An 11,675-nucleotide genomic window follows, 5' to 3' on the forward strand; every position below is an offset into this window, starting at 1 on the left:
TTTACCCCCTCTTGGGAATACACCTTGCTTTTCAGGTTCAAATCCGAACTCTCCAATATCTTAAGCCAATACAATCTTTGCTTAAGAAATAATTTGTTTGATAAAGACCTAGACATATACCGGCTTTCCAGTTTTCGCCAAACTCTTGTCAGAGAATCCTCATCCATGACATGATACAATACATCATCATCCAAACAAAGTCGGATGGTTGATACTGCCTTTGCCTCCGATTCATTCCAACTTTCTTCATCCATATTTTCCCATTGAACACTGTATTCAGCCTTCATCATACCTTGCTACACTAATAGATACTTCACCCTTCTTTACCACAAACCAAAGTTTCTGGTTCCATCAAATTTGATAACATCAAATTTTGCAGACGAAATTCTAGAGGCCATTACAGCAATGCTTTGATACCAATTAGTTGTGAAAAATGAATTGCACAGCGGAATATATGATCATAAAAATGTAGCACTCAATGGTACACTATACAGAAACGATCCATAGAAATTATATGTAAACAAGAACAACAAATACACAATGAACTACATGGTTTAGCAATGCCTACATCAACAGGAGCAAACACAAAAATTTCACTATCTTCTTTGTCCAAAGGACATGAACAATACATCAACCATTACAAATACATCACAATCAACGTATAAATAAAGTTTTCAGAGGTTTTCCCTCCAAACCCCAACCAAATTAACTTCCCTTATTCAAAATTTAAAATCTGCATTGGGTTTCTCGAGCCAACCGTTGATGGATTCAGGAAGAGAGTAAAATATTTGACACAGCTCCAAACCGTTGATAGTTAGAGAGCTATCATCAACGGTTTCCTCTGCTGCTACTTAATTTCCTTCATGTTTTCCCTTTGTGCATGCTTTCCACTTAGTATGCACATACTAAGTGTGTGTACTCAGATAGATTTAAAAGCCTATCCCCTAATCCCAACACATCATCACACCCTGCACATACTTATCCATTCATTCACAACATATATATAGGAGTTATATACATAGGTACAATATTCACAAATACACAACAATTATTCATATTTACGGGTAAAATATCATGGATTAATAAAAAAATATCATTAAATTCATATTTGGAATAATTCATAATTAATTAAAAGCTCGACTCTCTATGCGCAAAGTTGTCACAACGTCCAAGAAAAGGGTCCGAAATTGGTGACGAATAATAATATTAAAAGTTTGATGGAGTCGCCATTAACTTGTTATTTACTTAGGTTCGATTAGCTCACCTAATTACTACTTGTTAAGTGATCTCTACACTAATCATAAGTCAAGGAATCAGTGGTCTCAGTCTGCTTTTACCAAAGTTTGGATTAGGAGTTTGATTATATTATAGATTGATATAATATAGATTAAACATGTGGATATTTTTCATTGGTTTATAACAAAGTTAGTTAGTGTTAGTTACATTTAACTCTATATAAATACAGAGCATTCATTTGTAATTGAAGATTAATTGAAGAATGTAGTTTAATTCTCTTCTTTAGTCTGCTTTCTGTTTCATGGAATCAGAGCAAAATCTTGATACTCTGTTTCATACTTCCGTTTCTACATCTAGCATGGATAATATTCTAAGATGCTATCACCTCCAAATGGTGATTCTCCAGGAACAGTTCTAGTGTCAAATTTCCTCACTGGGGACAATTATCATACATGGAGCAAGTCCATGATTATGGCGTTCAAAGCAAAGAACAAAATTGGTTTCGTGGATGGATCGATTTCTCAACCGAGCTTCACAGATGAATCGTATGAATTCTGGGAAAGATGCAACAATATGGTGTCTTCTTGGTTGATCAACTCTGTTTCGAATGAGATTGGCTGCAGCATAATATGTACAAAAACAGCGAGAGATATGTGGCTGGATTTAAAGAATTAATTTACTCAAGGTAATGGTCCAAGAATCTATCAATTGCAAAAAGATTTATCAGATTTGATTCAAGCAGATTTGTCTATGCAAGATTACTATACAAGATTCAAGTCTTTGTGGGATGAATTGTCGGATTATAATTAAATTCCTACATGTTCATGTAGATCCTTACAAAAGTGATTGCGGTGCAATAAAGGTATTTCTGAGTTATCAAGATCGAGAGCATGTAATACAGTTTTTGATGGGTTTAAATAATTGTTTTTCTCATATCAGAGGACAAATTCTAATGCTATATCGGTTGCCAGACATAAACAAAGTTTTTTATTTGATGATGCAAGAAGAAAAACAAAAGGAAATTAGCAAGAACAGTATGGTTGACACTGTTGCATTCATGAGCAAAAGGCAAGATACAAACTCAAATATGAAGAAATTCAATTCTAGAAAACAACAAACAAGAAGAGAAAGATTGTATTGCACTCACTGTGGCATGAATAATCATACGGTGGATAAATGCTGTAAGATTCATGGTTATCCTCCTGGATTCAAGCAAAATTCTGGTCGACAGAAAGGAAAGTTTCAGGCATCTACAAATCAAGTTTCGAGTCAACTTTTGAATAATCTCTTTGAGAACTTTAATCAATTTCCTTTCTCTCAAGAAGATTATCAAAAATTGTTATCTTTAATTCACTCACAACCTGATGATAATACCAATCATAAAGCAGTAAATGTCATTTTCTAAATCTGCTGATCATTCCACTCAAGGTATATCATCTAATCCAAGTATTTCCTTAAGTGCATCAATTTACACTTTGATATCCCATAATACTTGGATTGTAGACACCGGAGCCACTGATCAGATTATTCATTCCATTAATATGTTTACTTCCATACCAAAGATTCTAAACATCTCAATAACATTACCAAATGGTGATAACATACCTATTACCCATATTGGTGTAGTTCGAATATCAGAAACTTTAATTCTTAAATATGTACTTTGTGTACCATCTTTCTCATACAATTTACTTTATGTGAATAAACTTACTTCAACACAGAAATGCTCATTCATTTTTTCATCTGATTATTGTTTCATTCAGGAGCATACCCCATGGAAGATGATTGGGATAGCTAGAAGAAAAGCTGGTTTATACATATTGCAGAAATCAGGTGCTAGTAATAATGAGGTTCAACCTAAATCGAGTCTTATCAATTCTGTAACAAACTCTAAAGTTTGGCATAGCAGATTAGGACATCCTTCCATGTCTAGATTGTTCTTCCTTTCCAAAAATGTATCTGATATAAATTTCACAGATAAAACTTCCGATCATTGTACTGTTTTCCCATTGGCAAAATAGAAGAGACTTCCTTTCCAAGTTCATACATATAATGAAAGTTCTATTTTTCATATTGTTCATTGTGATATATGGGGACCATTCTCGGTTTCAACCCATAATGGATCCAAATTTTTTCTTACTATAGTTGATGATCATTCAAGATTTACATGGGTTTATTTGATGAAAAACAAATCTAAAGTTAGAAACATATTGATGACTTTATACAATTTAGTTGAAACACAATTTGGGAGAAAAATAAAATGCATGAGTGATAATGGTCTAGAATTTAAAATGACTAGTTTTTTTTTTTTTTTTTTGCTTCAAAAGGAATTATACATCAAATGTCATGCATAGAAACACCTCAACAAAATTCCATAGTTGAGAGAAAACATCAACATTTGTTAAATGTAGCAAGAGCTTTGAGATTTCAATCAAATATTCCTTTAATTTTTGCGGGGGAATGTATACTAACTGCATGTTATCTTATAAACCGAATTCCATCTTTAGTTCTAAGCAACAAATCTTCACATGAAGTTCTTTATAATTTAGTTCCATCGTATAGTCCTTTGAGAGTTTTTGGTTGTTTATGCTATGCATCAACCATTACTCAAAAAAGAAACAAATTTTCACCAAGGGCTAGAAAATGTATTTTTGCTATCCTTTTGGCATAAAAGGATATAAGTTGTATGACTTGGAACTCAAAAAAAATTTTGTTTCTAGAGATGTAGTTTTCATGAATCAATCTTCCCATTTATTTTACAAAATGACTCATCAACTACTAATTCAAATCTAGATATCACCTCATAGATTTTTCATTCAAAATCAGATAATATTGTTCTTCCAAAATCAATTCCTGATTACATTGAAAAACCTACATCTTCCTCATCTGTTAATGCACCACATCGATTAGAAAACCCTATCAGCACAGAGACCACAAATATTCCATCTCTGAGTGATCAAAACCATTTTCCTTCTATTAGAAGATCAACCAGACTGCACAAAGCACCTGAATATCTTCAAAATTATCACTGCAACTTAGCTGCTTCTACTTCTCAATCATCTCCTACAACTTGTGCAATTAACTCAGGTAATAAATATAGCATTTCTAATGTTTTGTCATACTCAAAATTGTCTAAATCACATAAAAATTTTTCTGTTGCAATTTCCTCTGAAATAGAACCAAGTTTTTATCATCAAGCTATTAGGCATTCTCATTGGAGAGATGCCATGTCTATGGAATTATTTGCATTAGAATCAAACAATACTTAGGTCTTAACATCACTTCCTCCCGATAAAAAGCCTATAGGTTGTAAGTGGGTGTATAAAATAAAATGCAATTCAGATAGTTCTCTTGAGAGACATAAAGCAAGGCTTGTAGCCAAAGGGTATACTCAAAAAGAAGGCCTCGATTTTTTTTGAAACTTTCTCACCTGTTGCAAAAATGGTGTCTGTTCGATGTGTTTTATCACTGGCTGCTATATATAATTGGCATCTTTTTCACTTGGATATCAATAATGCCTTTTTATATGGAGACTTAGATGAAGAAGTATTCATGAAAGCACCTCCTGGTTATCTACCTAAGGGGGACACAAGGGTATGTAAATTGCAAAGATCCCTTTATGGCTTGAAACAAGCATCTAGGCAATGGAATTCTAAATTCAAATTTGTCTTATTTTATATTGGCTTCTCACAGTCAAAAGCAAATTAGTCATTGTTTACCAAAAGGAAAGGAACTTCATTTGTGGCATTATTACTTTATATGGATGATATACTACTTACTAGCAATGATTTGAAAGTCATTGAAGCTATCAAAATAGCTTTAACAGTTAAGTTCAAGTTAAAAGATTTGGGACCAGCTAAATTTTTTCTTGGAATGGAAATTGCAAGATCAAAAAAGGGTATTTCTTTATCTCAAAGAAAGTATACTCTAGAATTGATTGTTGATTTTGGTTTACTTGCTGCCAAACTTGTTTTATTTCCTATGGATACTCATGTCAAACTGTCAAAAGATGAGGGAGTAGTAATTAATGATATTTCTGGTTATAGAAGATTAATTGGGAGGTTGATTTGTCTTACTTATACCAGACTAGACATCACCTTTGCAGTCCATCATTTGAGTTAGTTTTTGGATTGTCCTCGAGTGCCACACCTTCAAGCAGCAATGAGAATTTTGAGATATTTGAAGTTAGCTCCTGGAAAAGGTATATTTTTTCCAAGTTCCTCAAACATTCATATCAAAGGTTTTTCGAATTCAGATTGGGCTAGTTGTCCAGACACACAAAGATCAATTAGTGGATATTGTGTATTCATTGGTGAGTCACTGATATCTTGGAAATCAAAGAAACAACACACAGTTTTAAGATCATCAGCAGAGGCAGAGTATAGATCAATGGCTTTTACCGTTTGTGAGATAATATGGATTAAAGCATTACTTAATGATTTGCATCAGCCACATAGTCAACCAGCATTGCTATTCTATGATAATAAGGCGGCAATTCACATAGCAGCTAACCAGTTTATCATGAACGCACCAAACACATCGAAATAGATTGTCACTTAGTGTGAGAGAAAATTCAAGAAGGATCATTAATTGTTCTTCATGTTAATTCCGTTCATCAAATAGTAGACTTAATGACAAAGCCGCTCGGTTCTAAGCCATTTGATATTCTGTTGTCCAAGATGAATATGCATAATATATACGTATCATCTTGAGGGAGACTAATATAGATTGATATAATATAGATTAAACATGTGGATATTTTTCATTGGTTTATAACAAAGTTAGTTAGTGTTAGTTACATTTAATTCTGTATAAATATAGAGTATTCATTTGTAATTGAAGATTAATTGAAGAATGCAGTTTAATTCTATTCTTTAGTTTGCTTTCTATTCTAGATTATGTGAGAGGAAGATACTAGTACCCCCTACACACTCATTCTATGAATGGTAGCTAATTAACCATGAACTATCTCTAAATTGAATATAATAGTCTTTAATTAATCCTTTTTAAAAAAATAAATAAATAGTAAAATTTTAAGACAAAATGTAAAATAAGGTGCTATTTAAAATTTTCTAATACGACATCAAAAGGAGAGGATCTCATTAAATAAACTTTACTCAGAACTAATATAAGTGAGGTCTGAAATACTTCTTTGCCTTTTGTTTATATATTGGGGTATACACACAAAAATAAAATACATATCGATAATAAATTAATCATTTTTTATCAAAAAGAGTTTTAAAACATTCCTAGATTTTTTTTCAAAATTTTTAAAGATTTTTCTAAAAATTATCCAACATTTTTTTGGAATTTTTAAAGACTTTTTTCCTTCATTTTTGATATTTTTATTTTACCATTTTTGTTATCTAAAAATATTAATTCAAATGAAGTTATGAAAAAAATTTACTAAATTAACGTAATTATTATTATTTTTTTTCACAAAACAAAAATTAACTTCAATTTTTTTTTTGCAACAAAAATAATTTTAAGTGATTTAAAATAACTATTTCATAGTAACATCTAACAAACATTAAAATAAATATTGAATAATATTAATTTACACCACAATATTAAAAAATATGATTAAATGACAATACACACAAACCCTTCATTATGAAATATCTCAACACACACAAAACTTAAATTATAAAATACCTCAAGAGTAATGAAATCAAGGTGCAAAATCAACGCTCAAACTCCAGATATTTGCTTCCGATACAAGATTGAACATAAATCACAAAAAGAAAAATTCGAAAATGAGAGAAGAGAAATAAGGGTACCTTGTTTAGAAGTTTGGTTTGGATTTATACTCGTAGACTCCTCTTTTTTCAAGTTAAAGTGGCTACTAACAGTCTTACTTCGTATAAGATTCCATCAAATTATACATGGATGCTACCGTGTGAGTTTTACTATTTAGAGTGTTTTCATTAAATGGTGGGCTCTGATGGATTTAATTTTTTTTTGAGGAGGAGGAAGAGGAGGGGAAACAAGGAAGTGGAAGGGAGGACGGGGGAGCTCGACTTCCCAAAACGTGTAGAGGAGGGAGGAAGGGTTTCTAAATTTGTGTGGAGGAGGAACAAGATAAAGTGGATATGAATCTTCATTATATGGTAACTACACGTCAACCACAGAAGAAAATAATTTTAAAAGAAACCAACTTTTTAATAGTCGATGATTGAAGAAAATAATTTTAAAAGAAACCAACATTTTAGCAGTCGACAATAAAGGAAAAAAATAATAATTTTAAAAGAAACCAATTTTTTACTAGTAGAAAATCTCACCCATTTTTTTAATCACAATATCAACCTGGTCAAAATTAAATATTACAGTGAAATCGACTTTTGAAAGGCCGATAAACTCGCTGAGTTACAACATTTTCCTATATAATTCTGTAAAAATCTTCCAGCGCCAGCGCATGTTACTGCTTACCCATGAATGCATGTCTGAACGCCACAGCCCCATCCCCCCATCCCCATCATAGAAATGAAATCTCTGTCTATCATTTTCCTAGAAAGTGCAAGAAAATATTAATTGATTAGGTGAATTCAGGGGGACTAGTCATTTGTCAATCACGTGGTGGGCCCTGGAATGATCGATCATATGAGTTGGCTGCAGACGTTGCTGATGCCGACCCACAGTCGCAGGAAATTGAACTCAATTTATTATCATAATTTATTTATTTTTGAAATATTTTTTTCCTAATTTTTAAATTTTTAAATAATTATACTCATAATATTTTATTTTTAAAATTTTAAAATTTTTATAGAAAAATTAAAAAATCTCTTTTTATTATAGAATTTCAAATATGATTTGGTTCGTATAGATTTTATGATATCAAATTATATTAAATTTTTTTCAAACTTTTAAATTGTGGGAGTATAGAATTTGAATATTTGGTTTTAATTTTTATAAAAATTGTAAAAAAAATATAATACAGAATTAATTATATTAATTATTTAAAAAAAATTTATATAAAAAAGTTCAAATACAAGCCTCAAAATTTATAATTTCAAATACTATTTTTATAATTTTAAAAAAATAAGTGCTGCTCTAGATCGAAAAAAATAAGTAAATAAACATCAGAAAATATCACATTTGCACGGTCGGATATTGTTTAACATTTGCACTTACATATTTGTTAAACAAAATTTGATATAAATTTACACTAATCTAAGCTTAATTTTTTAAGATGTATAAAAAGATTTTAAAACTTCAATTCAATTCATTATATTTTATTTAAATCTAAATGTAGGATTCAAATTTCATTCTCCATAAAATCATAACAAAAAATATGCAGGATTTACAATAATCTAAGCTTACCAATTTTTTAAAATGTATTAAAAAAAAATATAGAACTTCAATTCAAGTTCATTTTATTTTATTTAAATTTAAATGTAGGATGATTCAACTTTCTTTCTCCATAAAATCATAACAAAAAATGCAAACTTGGCTTCATACTAAACAAATCAAATCAGAACAGGAAAAGCTGAAGAAACTACTAATATATTTGACCTTCATTAATTATAGACAAATTAGCGAAACTGATTTTCGTCCATATCTAAATCAACATTATGACCACTGGGAAAGAAAGTAAAACAAAAAATTCCCCCGCTAAATCTAGAACCAGCCAGTAGTGCCTCCCCGCCGCGTCTCTTGTCACCATCTTTGCGTCGTCGGTCGAGAGCTCAATATCCCGTCGGCAAAGCACACTTCCCAAATTCTGCAAAACAAAAACCAGCCTCTTTAGCAATAAAAAAAAATGAAGACGAAATGGGAACAGTTGCACCTTACACATTCCACGAGATGATAATATTCATCTGCACCCCGTATCACTTTCTCTCACCCCCTCTAAAGGGACAAAAGTTTTGTTTTGTTGACTTGTCTTTCCCAAACATTGCATATTCATTTTCATTCGTTTCTTTATTTTACCTTGGATTCTCTTTTAACATGGGCCAAACAATATATATATATATATATATATATATATATATAGAAGCGGCGCAAGATAGAGTATAAAGCGGGAGAAGAGATAGAATACGCACTGGGTGGCTGAGATACGACGTTCGCGGTCCCGCCAAAGTAGCACGAGCCGCCCGCACGCTGTTTCTTCTGGTAATAGCTATTGAAGGCGTACGAAGCGTGAGCCTCAAGCGTGTTCGGATAGTAACACGGGGCTCCAGGCTGGATTCCCACGCAATCAGCCCCTCCCTCCCCGCACGCGAAATCTAGAGCCGCCTGCAGCCGTTCCTTTCCCGCCTCCGCCTGCGCCACGCACCACGTCTGCCCCGACGAGCTCGTCGACACCTGCCCTCCGTTGCCGCCGCTCACCGGCGTCGACCCCCTCTGCCGGCCGCCGCTCGGTGACCGGATGTCCCGGTAATGCTTCAACCCCTCCGCCGTAAACGGGATGTCGTAGACCTTCTCTTCGCTGGGGTAAAAGAGACCGTAGTTCCTCTCCGATGTGGGCCCGTTCTTCTGGTTCTCGTTGAACAGGGCGAAGAGGTAAACGGTGAGCTCTGCTTTGGGCCTTCGGGGCGTCCCGCCGCCGCTGATCACTCTGCGTACCAGGTTTCCGTTGTACGCGGCGGCGTTTTCCACGCTGGCGCCGATCTCGTTCGAGTCGCCTTTCGAAGGCCAGCCCGTCTCGGTGACCACCAAATTAACGTCGTTGTACTTCAGAGCAGACATGGCCGCGAAAACGGCGTCGAGTTGGGCATCTAGGAGGTTGAAGTACCGGAACCCGTTGCCTGGATCAACTACGCCGGGGTTTGCCCGGAACAGGGCGTAGTCCAGAGAGATGACGTCGGAGTTGGATTCGTAGGCGAAGAACGGATACGCGTTGACCATGAGATACGACCCGGTTTGGCGGAGGAAGTCCAGCATGGGTCTGAAAACGGGTTCAATCAGTTCGGGTCGAAACGACCCGGCGGAAGACGGGTATGAGTTCTGGAGGGCGCTCAAGGCAATGGGAGAGGAAACTTTGATGGTGGAGTGAAGGTTTTGTTTGACCAGTGCAGAGTGGATGTTTCGCATGGCGGGCATGAGGAACCCGGTCGTGTTATTCGGGTCCGCGAACACTTCGTTGCCGACGGCGATGGCCTCGATCTGGGTCGACGGGTAGAAGGCGGCGACGTTCTTTTGGACCCAGGCGTTGGCGAAGGACTGGCGCCTGGCAGTGGAGTAGAGAAGCTGGTTGGGTAGATCCACCACCACTTTGATGCCGGATCCGGATAATGCCTTGAGTACGGACGGGTCGGTGTCGTAGACTTTGACTCGTTCCAGACCCTGAGACTTGAGCAGCTTCACCACCTTCACCGCCGATGGCAGATTGTTGGCGATCCGGCCGTAGTTCACCCCAATAGACCCCGCATCTGCAAATGTAGCTAAAAAAAAAAAACACCCAAATCCAGAATTTCCATTATCATCTCAACAAAAAAATAATAATAATATAAATGAGATGAGAGAGAGCAATTTCTACCTGCAAATGCGAAGATTAAGAGGAGGAAGAAGCACGAGAATGTGGAACGCTCCATGCTCTAATTCGAGGACGAGCAGAGCATGCGAGAGAGGAAGAGAGAGGATCTCCTGGGCTGAGTTGGGGATTGTGACGGACCCTGATATGTATATTGTATAGTGAGTGGTGAGTGAGTCAGAGAGTGGGTGAAAGTGGGGAGAGAATTGAGGAGGGTTTTATGGGGAGAGAGTGGAGTGCTGAGTTGTGTGAAGAGGAGGGTTTTATGGGGAGAGAAGTGGAGTGCTGAGTTGTGTGAAGAGTGTAGTTATGTGTGCCGGCGGGACCCACTTCTCTCAGAAATGAGAAATGTGACGAGTGACGACGACGACAAAAAGGCCGGAGCTGTTCAACGGACCGCTGTCACTCCACGTGGCCCCCACCCTCCCATTTTGCACTAAACTCGACCGTTTTAGTGTACGCACTGCGCGCATGGATTTCCCACTCTACTCCTGGCGTCCATCATCCTCGCTGCACTCTCGACGAACGTTTCTTCCACGTGGCCACTTGATTGGTTGATGGAAATTCCATGACGGACCGTTGGGCTCGTGGAAGGGTGCATCTAATGCCATGCCCTTATTAGGATGTAATAATTGATTTTTAATCTCTGCCCTTGCAATTTGCAAAACCTTTTCTGACCGTTGTACCAATTAAAGAAAAAAAGGACATTAATTAACCACGTCTTGAATGTCTTAGAGAAGATGCTTACAGTATGGTTTTGACTAAATAGTTAAATATTTGTGCATTACATAACTAAAATAAGAAAAGAAATTAATTTGTAGAGGAGATATTAATAAAATAATTTATTGGCAAAAAATTGATGAAATAATTAAATATTTGTGCATTACATAACTAAAATAAGAAAAGAAATTAATTCTAGAGGAGATGTTAATAAAATATTAGTTTCGTTCTCAATTTTAAAGGGTAA

At 35.3% G+C, this 11,675-nt stretch overlaps 1 protein-coding gene across 2 annotated transcripts; it reads right to left on the minus strand.

Annotated features, from left to right (window-relative positions):
• Positions 1-8,723: 8,723 nt before the first annotated feature.
• On the minus strand, positions 8,724-11,420 carry LOC131149874 (glucan endo-1,3-beta-glucosidase 12). Of its 2 annotated transcripts, XM_058100663.1 has the most exons (3): positions 10,715-11,420; positions 9,279-10,619; positions 8,724-8,956 (listed from the first exon to the last, which is right to left on the minus strand). In XM_058100663.1, the coding sequence occupies exons 1-3, from the start codon at positions 10,767-10,769 to the stop codon at positions 8,922-8,924; spliced, it is 1,431 nt and encodes a 476-aa protein (XP_057956646.1). In that variant the 5' UTR covers positions 10,770-11,420; the 3' UTR covers positions 8,724-8,921. The 2 variants fall into 2 exon arrangements, with proteins under 2 accessions (XP_057956646.1, XP_057956645.1); XM_058100662.1 differs by having other exon boundaries at positions 8,724-10,619.
• Between the last annotated feature and the right edge of the window lie 255 nt (positions 11,421-11,675).

This window comes from Malania oleifera, chromosome 2, assembly GCF_029873635.1.
Source record: "Malania oleifera isolate guangnan ecotype guangnan chromosome 2, ASM2987363v1, whole genome shotgun sequence".
Classification (NCBI taxonomy): domain Eukaryota; kingdom Viridiplantae; phylum Streptophyta; class Magnoliopsida; order Santalales; family Ximeniaceae; genus Malania; species Malania oleifera.